Source organism: Nerophis lumbriciformis, linkage group LG08 (assembly GCF_033978685.3).
Source record: "Nerophis lumbriciformis linkage group LG08, RoL_Nlum_v2.1, whole genome shotgun sequence".
NCBI classification, from domain to species: Eukaryota; Metazoa; Chordata; class Actinopteri; order Syngnathiformes; family Syngnathidae; genus Nerophis; species Nerophis lumbriciformis.
Window position 1 is genome coordinate 34,123,508 of NC_084555.2, and position 13,662 is coordinate 34,137,169.

At 41.8% G+C, this 13,662-nt stretch overlaps 1 protein-coding gene across 5 annotated transcripts in view; it reads right to left on the reverse strand.

Moving 5' to 3' along the window:
- The window catches only part of esrrb (estrogen-related receptor beta), an 89,332-nt gene that overhangs the window by 22,278 nt on the left and 53,392 nt on the right, over nucleotides 1–13,662 (reverse strand). For all 5 annotated transcript variants that reach the window (XM_061968733.2, XM_061968734.2, XM_061968732.2 and 2 more), the window contains 2 exons: nucleotides 12,437–12,547; nucleotides 11,928–12,089 (listed from right to left, as the gene is read on the reverse strand). In XM_061968733.2, coding sequence (XP_061824717.1) covers nucleotides 11,928–12,089; nucleotides 12,437–12,547 — 273 coding nt within the window. The remainder of the gene's footprint in view (nucleotides 1–11,927; nucleotides 12,090–12,436; nucleotides 12,548–13,662) is intronic.

Below are 13,662 nucleotides of genomic sequence, written 5' to 3' on the forward strand. Positions count from 1 at the left end.
ACTTTCTATAATGCAATCGAGTTTATTCTCTACCATATTAGTAGTGTTTGATCGAACTAAATGTAAAGAAAGGACAATAGATCACATTAGTTAGTTCTTTTGTGGTTGCTATGCCTAAATATATCTACGAGACTTGGTTATGCAAATAAACCAACGTCATGTTAAGTCCTAGTAATAAATATTGTGATTGTTGGTCCAATCCACCACATTTTTTTCATAACAGAAACTAAAAGCTTAGTTGTTGTTGAGCAGGAAAGCCAAGTGCTTTATTCGACACAGACGACCACATTATAGCGTCTTTGGTGAATTTGTTGGTATAAAGAAAATATCCTTAATAGTATTAATAAACTAGATGAATTAATCTCTCGTAGGCTCAACAGAATATAGTATATCTTGATATTGCTGGCAAAGATTCATGCTAAACAACAGGGACATTTAAAGCTAAATAATAAGACAAAAAATCAACTTCACACCATAAAAATAACTGCAGACAAGAATTGTTGACGAGACTAATATTTGTAGCAAAAAATCAACTGCAAACAAACTTATCCTTTTTGTCATTAGCGACACAATCACAGCAGCACCACACTCAATCAAATACGTTACTTACCGATGCACGGATAAGTCCAACTTTGTCTTTCACAGATTAATACTTAATTTGTGGACCCCTCAGATCTTTTTTTTCTCTAAATACCATAAGTGTCAAGTGCAGTGAGGTAGCAGTAACCTCTTGGTGATGATCAATTATTTTAATCTTTAAAAAATATATTTTTCTTAAGAGTTAAAAATCCACTCCATCCCTTTTCAAATATTTTTTTTGTGATCATTTTTACATTTCCCTGTAAACCTTTCAAAATAAGCCTAAATCTGCACCGATTCAGGTAAATTAACAATAGCTTAATGGGGCTTAGACTATCGCCTGCCTCTCGGTCACGTGAATGCAACCCAACTATTCATTTATTCATTTTGTGTGCTGCTGGAAGCCCTATGGGGGCTGCCATGTTGAAGACATCACTTCCTGTAAATGCGGTCACAGCCAATACAAGTAAACAGTTGCAACATTACAAAAAAGGACGGTTTTATGGTTGCTGACCTTGCAAAAGGGGTAAAACATCTTTGCAAGGACAGAAAGAAAGTACAAGACCAAGTCGAAAAGCTGTTGTTCATGTGAATAAACGAAAAACAGCCAGCAGGTAATAGTTTTTCCGAGACTATCATTTGTTCGCAATTTACATGGCTACTCAATGTCCAAAAGCATGGAAGAACAATTTAAGGCGAGCCGTGGGTGGTTGGAAAAGTTTAAAAAGAGGAGCCGACATTCACTGCGTGGGGCGGCGTGCTGAGGCTTCTGGCTCTAACAAAGTTGCCGCGGAGAGTTTATCAAAGTCTTTGAGGATTTTATCGGCAATGGGGGTTTCTACCGCAGTAAGTTTTTAACTGTGATGAGACCGGCCTTTTTTTTGAGAAAAAGATCCCTTAGCAGAAGGCACAACCAGGACACACGCAGATGAAGAATTGCCGTTTACAGCTATGAAACTCCCAGATTATTAAAACAAATGCCACCAATATTCATTGACATGAGGACACAAGGTAAGAAGGATTTTCCTTTGTATATATTTTATTCTAGCAACATAGTAACGTTTTGGAGAGCACCAATGGGAAAAGGGACTTTCGCGTGTCTGCGTGCATTGATCGTTAAGCTAGCAGTTGTTGTTGTGTTGTTTGGATAAAAAAGAGATCGTTGCCCCTGGTTATGTTGGTTTGATATATATACGGTATATATACATTATCGTGTCTTCAAAGTGTGCATTTTATTTTATAAAACAGGGACTTTTGTCAAGGCTAGAACCAATTTTGAATGTGTACATTGTTTCTTATGGAGACATTTGCTTCACTATATAAACTTTTTGTTTTGCCAACCCATGTTTAAGAATCAATTAAGTTTGTAAATCGAGGTTCCACTGTATGTTAAATGTACTATTTTGCACTAAAACAAGTAATTGTTAACCAATTTCTGGGAACCCAAATAATTTACGAAGTGTACTTTGCTTGTCACGGCAGTACGCCTGTAACCTAATAGCATTAAAAACGGAGGAAGATGCAGTCTCTGACTCTCCTCCGTAAGATAGTTAGCTTGTTATCTAGCTAGCTAACAACAGAGAGACAGATTTGTGTAAAGATTAGCTTTAACTATCAGTTTAGCCAAAGTCAGCTAAGCTTTGTCTATGTACATGTGTGTTGCTTTCAAAAATACATTATCACAAACGTTATTTTCTTTTTGAGGAAGCCAAATAGATTTGTTGTTTTTTTGTATTGCTTTGATTGATTGATTGAGACTTTTATTAGTAGGTTGCACAGTGAAGTACATATTCCGTACAATTGACCACTAAATGGTAACACCCTAATAAGTTTTTCAACTTATTGATTCATGATACAGATATATACTATCAGATATATACTATCATCATAATACAGTCATCACACAAGATAATCACATTGAATTATTTACATTATTTACAACCCGGGGTGTGGGGGGGGGGGGGTAGGTTTGGTTGTTATCATCAGTCATCAACAATTGAGAACAGAGAAATGGATATTGGAACAGTGTAGGTCTGCTGCTGTCCTCTGTTTAAATAAAAAATGATTCTTTTTTTCCAGTACTTTGCCTGCCCTTGCTTTTACGAAATACAATAATAACAACTGCGGTGAAAATCTTGAAGGTTAGTACTACCGTTTTAAATTAAAATGATCAAAAACGTGTAATTGTAACTGCACTTTGATAAATTCACGGACTGACTGGCGCCAGCTTGCTAGCTTAAATCCCAAAATAAAAACAAGAGACGTCAACTTCTTTCCCCATTAAGAAACGGCCAATCTAAACTTAAATAAACACATTGCTGTCTGAGCAACTAAGATATTCAATTGTGCACGTGCAACTACAAGCTCCGCTCTCTTAGCACAGACTGATTGTTCTTTACTCTGAGGATTACAAAACGGAGGTGTTTTTACTGCTCATTCAAGGACGTTTAACAGGGTAGGACGTCACAAATCTCTGCCAGAAATAATATGACTAATAATAATAAATACAGTACAGTACAAACCAATATTCAAATCAAAAAAATTATTAGCCATTAAAACAGATAAAATACTAAGACTATAACACTATCAGTGAAGCATAAGAATGCAAAAAACGTGCAACATAGTGGGTTTTCTAACAGTGTGTCTATTTATTTTAGTCATTTAAAAAAAACTTGGTCAAAAGATTTCAGTGTGTTTATAAGTACTTTTTGAGCACATTCAATAATACCCGATAATAATAATAACCGTGATAATTTTGGTCACAATAACCGGGATATGAAATGTTCATAAAATGGACACACGTATGGAATAGAGTTATTATTATTTTTGTAACAGCCGAATGAGCAGCCCAGTTACAGTTAGGGATGTATATCATTAAAATGTTATCGATACAATATCCTTATCAATATTTCTCATCGATACTGGTATTTGTCGGTACTGTTATCGGTACTATATGTAATTTATGGAAATAAAGATGTGACAAAATGCATTTTAATTAGCGCAATAGGTTTAACACCTCCAAAATGATGTACGGTATCATCTGGATTGTGGGCATGCTAGGCCGCCCCCAGCTAAAACTGATCAAACAACATCCAGATCATTGCTGGGGGTTGTGAATCTTCTAGCTGGTGATGTTGAGACAAATTCTGGACCTGTTTAAAGCACTGTACTACAGCCACAGCAGCTACCTGGACTAACATCTCTGCTTCCTGGGCCTCCACAGCAGCTACCTAGGCTAGCATCTCAGCTCTCTGGGCTGCAGCAGCAGCAGGTACCTGGGCTACAAACTCCAAATAACGCTACACTGAAGCAGAAGCAGTTCCGTTTTTTCCAAACGGTGAATCATGCTCAGGTTATCTGGAATCCCGAAACTAAATCGGAGAGAGTTGCTGGGTGGGCATGTTAATATCAGAAGATTGTTACCCAAACTGGATCAAATACAGAATCTTCTAATTGACTCAAACCTGAATTTTTTTATGTATCTCTGAAAGTTGGCTGCATTTCAACATACTTGATAGAAATACCAGGATACAATTGCTACAGGAGAGACAGGAAACAAGGGGGTTGTCTTAATATACCTAATATACATTAGAGAGCAGTTCAAATGTGAAGTGGGTAATATTAATGTGAACTGGGAATGTCTTGGTCTGCAAAAATGTCTCTCAAATATTGATGATTGCACTGAATATATTATTATGGGAGATTTTAAAATAAACAAAAGTAAACTTCAATCCATTGTGGAAAATTTTAAATAAAAACAACTAATAGAAAAACCCACTAGAATTACAAGGAGTAGTGAAACTATAATCGATCTGATCTTTACAACTAGGCCAGAAAAAATAACAAAAACTCATTACAGGGCTCTCAGACTATAACATAATTCTAATTGTTAGAAAATTAACTAAAAAATAATTCTCTATTATAAAAACACAGACTCAAAAACTAAAACTACAGGAGTCCCTAAATCACACCTACCTGATACCATGAACTATCAAATAAATTAAATGAAACAGTATTTTATCCAGAAGACATACATCTGCAAAATATCAATCATTTTTACATGAAGGAACTGTCCAATGACAAAGTGAATACAATTATATAAAATATGAGCAACTCAAAATCAAAAGACATCCATGACCTTAGCACAGCTCTGCTTAAAACACCAAGATACTCTGTTAGAGCCTATCACACACCTAGTAAATATTTCTATTCGATTTAATACATTTCCAAAGTGCTGGAAAACCGCTGTAGTGACACCGATCTACAAGACATTGTTGTTTGCCATGTATATAAATGAACTTCCAAACTGTTGCCAGGGTGTTGACTACTAGCTCTATGCAGACGACACAGTTATTCATGTGCCTGCAAAGAATTCCACTCTAGCTGGGCAGCAGTTGACAGAATCTCTAGTTAACATTTCAACCTGGCTTCAAAAATCTCAATTAACACTGAATGTTAAGAAAACAAGCTCAATTTGTTTCTCAATTAAAGCACAACCTTCAAACTATTTATTTAAGGTATGTATAGATAATTAAATTATCCAATAAGTTAAAGAGACAAAGTACTTAGGAATAATTCTTGACAACAATCTAAAGTTCCAAAGCCAGGTAAAAAGTGTGTGTGAAAAGGTCAAGTCAAATTTGAACTGCTTTTGTTTCATTAGAAGATAACTGTCTCATCAAGCTGCTCTGTTGTATTCACACGCAATGATAATCTCCCATTTCTCCTATTGTCTATCCTCATGGTCACAAACTTCACCCACATCCCAGAGGCCAGTCACATCCCTGTACAACCAGGCAATCAAGGTATTTGACAAAAAACCTGTGAGGTGGCATCATTGTGATGTCATTAAGAAACACAAGCTTTTTACATTTGAAAATGTTGTACATTTAAGCACACTGAAATTGTTTGTTAAATGTCTAACTAATCATGTGCCACCACTGGTCTCTTGTCTGGCTGTCAGACGTCAAGGCTCTCGCAGACCTAACACCAGATTCTCAGTCAGTGGGAACTGTGTGGTTCCTAAATTAAGAACATATTTTGGACAATCCACATTTTCCTCTAATAGAGCCAGACTGTGGAACACTCTTCCCACTGAATTAAAACTGCAAACTGATGGCTAAATAGGTATACATGCTAAAATGTGATTAGTCGAGTAATGGCAAGAATACCAGATGGTTCTATTTTTGTAATCGCTGATGATATTTGGGAAAATGCAGATATGTTTGGTATTTTCTACAACAAGCTCTCCACAGTTCAGCTCTATAGGTGCCATATTTGCTCTGTCATCCTTGTGTATGTCTACCGTGACACATGGTGATATCTCAGGGATTCCCCTACATGTAATTGATCGTGGTGTGGCGCCACTGCAAAATAAAAGCCACCACACCTTCAAAAATTAGGGTCTTTTATGTGAAAACTAATTCAAGTAATATATTGAATGAATGGATGTACATAGACTATTATTCACGCACTATTGACTAGTGATGCACCAAAAATGTGGCCACCGAAAGAGTTTGATCACTGAAACAGCACCGCTGAACAGGATGTTGTGTGACGCTGGCAAGACGCACAAAATTGTCTGGATTGGAGGCAGCGTGACTGCGATGTGGACATACATATCTGGGGACGGCGTGGCAAAGTTGGGGGAGTGGCCGTGCCAGCAACCTGAGGGTTCCCGCTTCGATCCCCACCTTCTACCAACCTTGTAACGTCCGTTGTGTCCTTGAGCAAGACACTTCACCCTTGCTCCTGATGGGTCGTGGTTAGCGCCTTGCATGGCAGCTCCCGACATTAGTGTGTGAATGTGTGTGTGAATGGGTGAATGTGGAAATAGTGTCAAAGCGCTTTGAGTACTTTGAAGGTAGAAAAGCGCTATACAAGTATAACCCATTTACCATTTACCATTTACATATAGTCGATATACCGCAGATAGCGCAGATAGCGATCTAGGCAAAAACTCGGACATGGGAGGAGTTCGGGGAAGCAATGGAAAACGACTTCCAGACAGCTTTGAAGCGATTCTGGACCACCGTCCGCCGCCTCAGGAAGGGGAAGCACTGCACTGTCAACACCGTGTATGGTAGGGATGGTGTTCTGCTGACCTCGACGGCGGATGTTGTGGATCGGTGGAGGGAATACTTTGAAGACCTCCTCAATCCCACCAACAAGTCTTCCTATGAGGAAGCAGTGCCTGGGGAATCTGTGGTGGGCTCTCCTATTTCTGGGGCTGAAGTTGCCGAGATAGTTAAAAAGCTCCTCTGTGGCAAGGCCCCGGGGGTGGATGAGATCCGCCCGGAGTTCCTTAAGGCTCTGGATGCTGTGGGGCTGTCTTGGTTGACAAGACTCTGCAAAATCGCGTGGACATGGGGGGGCGGTACCTCTGGATTGGCAGACCGGGGTGGTGGTTCTTCTTTTTAAGAAGGGGAACAGGGATGGTGTGTTCCCACTATCGTGGGATCACACTCCTCAGTCTTCCCGGTACAGTCTATTACGGTGTACTGGAGAGGAGGCTACGCCGGATAGTCGAACCTTCGATGCAGGAGGAACAGTGTGGTTTTCGCCCTGGTCGTGAAACTGTGGACCAGCTCTATACTCTCGGCAGGTTTCTTGAGGTTGCATAGGAGTTTGCCCAACCAGTCTACATGTGTTTTGTGGATTTGGAGAAGGCATTCGACCGTGTACCCCGGGAAGTCCTGTGGGGAGTGCTCAGAAAAATTTGGGGTATCGGACTGTCTGATTGTGGCGGTCCGCTTCCTGTATGATCAGTGTCAGAGCTTGGTCCGCATTGCCGGCAGTAAGTCGGACCGGTTTCCAGTGAGGATTGGACTCTGCCAAAGTTGCCCTTTGTCACCGATTCTGTTCATAACTTTTATGGACAGAATTTCTATGTGCAGTCAGGGCGTTGAGGGGATCTGGTTTGGTGGCTGCAGGATTAGGTCTATGCTTTTTGCAGATGATGTGGTCCTGATGGCTTCATCTGGCCAGGATCTTCAGCTCTCACTGGATCGGCTCGCAGCCGAGTGTGAAGCGACTGGGATGGGAATCAGCACCTCCAAGTCCGAGTCCATGATTCTCGCCCGGAAAAGGGTGGAGTGCCATCTCCTGGTTGGGGAGGAGATCTTGCCTAAGTGGAGGAGTTCAAGTACCTCGGAGTCTTGTTCACAAGTGAGGGAAGAGTGGATCGTGAGATCGGTGCGGCGTCTTCAGTAATGCGGACGCTGTATCGATCCGTTGTGGTGAAGAATGAGCTGAGCCGGAAGGCAAAGCTCTCAATTTACCGTTCGAGTTACGTTACCATCCTCACCTATGGTCATGAGCTTTGGGTTATGACCGAAAGGACAAGATCACGGGTACAAGCGGCCGAAATTAGTTTCCTCCGCCGGGTGGCGGGGCTCTCCCTTAGAGAAAGGGTGAGAAGCTCTGGCATCCGGGAGGAGCTCAAAGTAAAGCCGCTGCTCCTCTACATTGAGAGGAGCCAGATGAAGTGGTTCGGGCATCTGGTCAGGATGCCAACCGGACGCCTCCATAGGGAGGTGTTTCGGGCACGTCCGACCGGTAGGAGGCCACGGGGAAGACCCAGGACACGTTGGGAAGACTACGTCTCCTGGCAGGCCTGGGAACCCCTCGGGATTCTCCGGGAGGAGCTGGACGAAGTGCCTGGGGAGAGGGAAGTCTGGGCTTCCCTGCTTAGGCTGCTGCCCCCGCGACCCGACCTCGGAAAAGCGGAAGAAGATGGATGGATGGATAGCGATCTATAAAATGTGCAATGTACAAATAATGATCAGTCTGAGGCTGAATCTCTTTTTGAGTGACAGAAAAATGAGCGAATGAGTTTAGCTGTCATTATGGTGCATGTACCTGCTCATGTGTCACAGAAATTAAACAAAGCCCTCCTCCATCCTGCCTGGCACATGTCCCCATCCTGATTCTGTGTTCTCCTGACTACCTGCCTGTCTCCGATATGCTGTTTCCAATCTCAATCTCCCTGCAGCATTTTCACTTTTTAGCAGTCTTTTGTCCTGTTCAGGTTCAAGCCTCAACATTCACCTGATTGCTCAATCTATCTTTATCTCCTGTGTTGAAACCTACGTCAGAAGGTAAATTGAATATACCGGGAGGTGTCTGTTGGTGTCTACATTTAATAAAGTGCACTGATGAGGTTCTGATTTATTGCTGGCTTGTATTCGCACTCTATTACACGGAGATTACGCAGCTTGAGGAGGATCAGGATGGTGACACAGTAAGTAGATTTCACAATTTAATGGCAAAGAGAAAACAAGAATCACGCGAGGGAAGAGGTGTGGGATTGGGCTGAGGGTGGTTATCATGGAGGGCTTCGCTGATGCTAACAGGACAATTTACAAGACGACATCTCTTTTCTTGCCGGCATGTTAACAACTAACATGCCAGATGCTAGTCAGTCGAATAAGGAGAAGTTGCTTCTAGGGGTGATTTAAGAATACAAACACATTAGCATGTTGTTGTTCAAACATTACACATTTTGTGAGTCAGATGCCAGAGCTAAAATAAATTTTTATTGTTTCAGAGCGGCTACAGCAGTGTCAATGTTTGCTTTGACCTTTAGCCTTCTGAGAATTCCCATTTGAAAACAGTCCTGCCTTGGAAACCGGGTTGGGAGTCGGCAAACTCCAAACAGCAAGCACCTCCTGTATATGTAGCATGCATGGCGGCGTTTACATACAAGCGCATGACATTCCCACTGTGGGTGGGAAGGAATTCAGGGAGGTGCAGAGGTGTCAGGGGTCAACCCGCCTCTCCTGACTCCTCAAGAAGACAGAAATGTCAAAGTAGTAAACAGCCTCAACCACACTGAAGCTGTCATTATTATACTTAAGTCCCTCACACATTAAACTTCTTGGACCAAGTGAACTGCAGCTTTGGGAGATGCATGGGGACCAGAGAGTTGGATAGTGGACTACTATGTGTGTCAAAGGTTGTTAGCACCTATAGGAACAACTAGCCATCTGTCAGCATCCCCCTAACACTGCTACTAATGACCCTGTCACCCTCAGGCAACAGCCGTGTTACACTTTACTACTTAGTTCTATTTGGAGCGGTGATGAGAACTCACTGTGATAATCAGTTAATCAAAGACATTCACAATGACCACAGGGTACTTGATTACATTAAGGCAACTCATGAACCATATCATTTGTTTGTTTATAGAAATAATACAGCATTCAAATGCATATTGGCCAATCGTGGTAATTAAATAAAGAACATTGCACCCATCTAAACTCATGATAAAGTTTTGATATCCTCCATTCTGCTCCTCATTAGACGTGCTCCATTCCAGGTTATGGCACTTTTGAAACACACTTTCAAATGTTAGCTGCGAACAAATGACATAAAAACATAATTTGGGAGGATAAGTGCCAGTTTTCATGAGTTTTAAATTGTTACATTTGGACTGTAGTTATTGGCCCATCTGTCAGCGGTCTAATCAATGTGGTCTAGTTCATAATGAACTGTTAATCTTTTTAATTCCATTGCCTACGGCCTTCAAAATCTATCAGAATGCAATCACCATTCCCCACCTTTCTTTTTTTTTGTCCTGCAGCAGACTGCAGCACACGGCAAACGCATGGTACGCTACCCTGGGGTAGCTTTGGTGCATGGAGAGTTAGTGCATGGAGTCGCAAAACCATTGAACCGTCTCTGATCAGGTTCAGCCGTGTACAACTCAATTATGCTGCTATTTCATGGCCAGAGGACACCCACTGTCCTAATATAGACACCACCGCTGTGGCAGACAAAGCACTCCGCTACCAGACAACATTATTTTGCCCAAAATATGAGTTAATACTAAAAAGCTGACAATTATAAAACAGAAGCATGTGTATGTATGGGTATTTATCTAGAAGCTGTTGGAATAATCTACTTAAGTGTCTACACAACTGCAGGTACTGCACATTGTTTAGCACAACACACTCTGGCTTACTGCCTGAGGTTTTGGGTTAAATGATCATTACCGCCGCATTTGGAATGACAAGTCCTCTGCCACAAATCCCATTAACATTATGCATCTATGCATTGTGCAATATGTGTTAGTATAATCTGATTACCACAGTGTTTCAAAACTATGACACATAAATTCTAAGTTAACGTGTACACACATTAGAGCAAGGATGCACCCCTGAGAACTGAACTAACATAAATAAGGCAGGGACTTACAGGGGAAAGATTTTATACTGCTTGTGCACCTGCACAGTTTGCAGCCAGAAACCAGCATGATGCAGGTTTTCAGCTTAGCAGCAACTCACAGGATAATTTTGGGACTGTACATCGAGGGAGAGTGTTACCAGGTCAGTTGAGGTCCAGCCCTTAGTAAGCTTCTTGGTTAAACTCTCAGTCTGCTGACCATGCACGGAGCGTGGGGAGTTATCCAAACAGTTTAGACGCATAACGGGCCGGGGCTGAGGCCAGGAGCTGGGAGCATATCCATCTCTAATCTCCTTACTATCAGATCTGTACCTGATTAATACCCTTCATTCTGAGAAGAACTCTAATACATTTTCAGCACAAAATACACCTGCCCTAGGTTACGAGACTTTGGTGGAAATAAATGAATTATGATTGAAATGTAACTCCTCACTACTCAGTGTGTGTCAGTGCTGTGCCAGTCAATGTCATGCTGATGAGTAGAAGAGGTTATGAAGATCGCATAGAGCGACACATTAATTTAGTTTTTTGTTCCTTCATGCGTACACTGAGATGGTACAGAGTTATGGGGTAAAGCTCAAGATCAAGGAGAATCTGCCTTGGTTGCAAAAATGGCAGGGCTAAACAACATGTTCTCTGTCAAAATGAGAGAAAATCTCTGCTGACGTGAGGTGCACTGTGTCCTTAATTCAACAGGCTCTTATAACCTAACACCTCGTCTATCAGAATGTCTATGGGCCAAGGAGGAAACATGATTATGCCCATCAATAATTCAACGAGTGCCTGTGCTTGTGCTGAGCACACCTTCATGTGTGCATAAGTGCACATCTGCGTGGGATATAATGCGTTGTTTGAATGGGCAAGACCCCAACTTTACTCTATATCTCCCTGGTGATTACAGCATGCATTGGCACCAGGTCAGTGTGTTCCCTTTTCTATTCAAGGCAGGGATTTTTAGATGCACTTTATTGATTTGTTTCTTCCGCAGCTATGTCCATTATACACCCCCACCATGCCACACGCCCTGCAGCGGTGTGAGCTTCTGCCATTAATTATCTGTGTGAGGTTGTCCGCATGTTATATTTATAAAGCGTGAAACAGAAGAGAGAAGATGACAAATCAGACATACAGGAGCGGTTAAAAATCAGTACACAAGATTATACCTGGGATGTGCTTGGCCCAGCCGATGATGACGACCAGTTCGCGGTCAGCCAGGTCACACAGTGTGGTCAAAGCCTTGATGTCGCTCTCTGGCATGGTGGGGTCAGGCATAGCATAGATCTTCTCTGGCTCCGCCACCAACAGGTGAGACACTATTTTTGTCACTAAGGATGGAGGAGAACAGGCGGGGATGGACAAAGCAAAACGGATGTTAAAGGTTGCATCATAAAAAAGGCACAGATTGAAACATCACCAAGATTGCAGCATTCTTGTCTTGCAAAATAATGGACTGGATTTGGCAACCAAATGCTGCACGGGCAAAAATAATCAGGTGTCCTTGATGTCCTGAATAATACTGGGCCCACATTTCTGAACAACTGACTCTGACTTATCCAAACATTAGATAGTGACAGGGATGTTAGTTTGCCCTCTAATTCTTTTTAGCTTTGACCTGATTTTTGGCCTGACAGAGGAGGGGCGATGAAGGAGTGAGACATTGGTAATTACTTACGAGGCTTTTTGGTTGGAGGGGGAAGCGCCAAGCCCAGGTATGGGTTGTTTTCAGTGTCTAACCTCCTCTTGTACTTCTGTCTGCCCCCTCGTACTCGATCCAGGCGAACCCCTGTGAAGAATACAATTAGAAACACATTAAAATAAGGACAATTATTCTTATTCGTAAATTCTACCAATTTACTAATTCTATGAAAAATACAAAAACGTAGCATCTATAGTACTACAGTGTACACTAGCTACTGTATGTGTAATTAAGAAAGTATCCATCAGTTCCGGTAAAACCACTACTGTCAGGAGCTGACCTGGCTCTGGTTTCTGGGTAAACACTTTAAAATGACTGAATGCGCTCAAAAAAGTGTGTGTGTGCATGTGTGTAAGCATGCATGTCCGGTTGTGTGTGCGTTCGTGTTGATGTGTCAGAAGCAAGTGCTGTCTTCCCATATGTGGTCCACGCCTGGCTGGTCTACTGTGACACAGCTGAGCCCAGAGCAGGTCTAAACATATGAATATTTAACGTGGGGTCAATGATCTCACAGACTGGCCCTCTAATTATTTAGCTTTTGGGTGAGGCAGACTGCATACTAATTGGCTCTTTACTTGTTTGTGAATGCGGGCACAAGTGAGAGCCTGGGTGTGTGTGGCCGTGAAGACCCAGTAAAAGAAACATGACCAGCCGACGAGCAAATACACAGTCCCCCACCCCACACATAGCGAACAAAACATCCGCTGTCATACTCCACAAAGATAACTAGGTATTGCTTCCTCATAAAAGACCCTTATTTCACCCCTCTTTCAGTGGAGCAGCAAAAGAGCCTTATCACCCCCAGCCACACCTAGGGGTACAGGTTCCACACTGATACTGTAAATGTCAAGCCGGCCTCATCATAACATAAGTTATTTATTATCTCATTATTTGATAAGAATGTTTCTATTTGGTTGTCTTTGCTATTCTATTAATTTCGACCAGTTAAAATATTTAATCTACGCTGTTCTATTTATTTGATACAACCGAGCAGGTATTCACTTATTCAATGCAAATGTATGCAAACCTTTATCCTGCATCCCCTTATTTGGACCAGGGTGTCACTGTCTCCATCCCGCCTAAATATCCTTGATATCTTAATCCTGTCAAGAGGGAGAATCCCTTCAATTTACCTTGTATGCATAACGCAGCCCTAAACAAATTTAATACTAAAGGGTGGATGAGAAGGCTCAATGAAATGC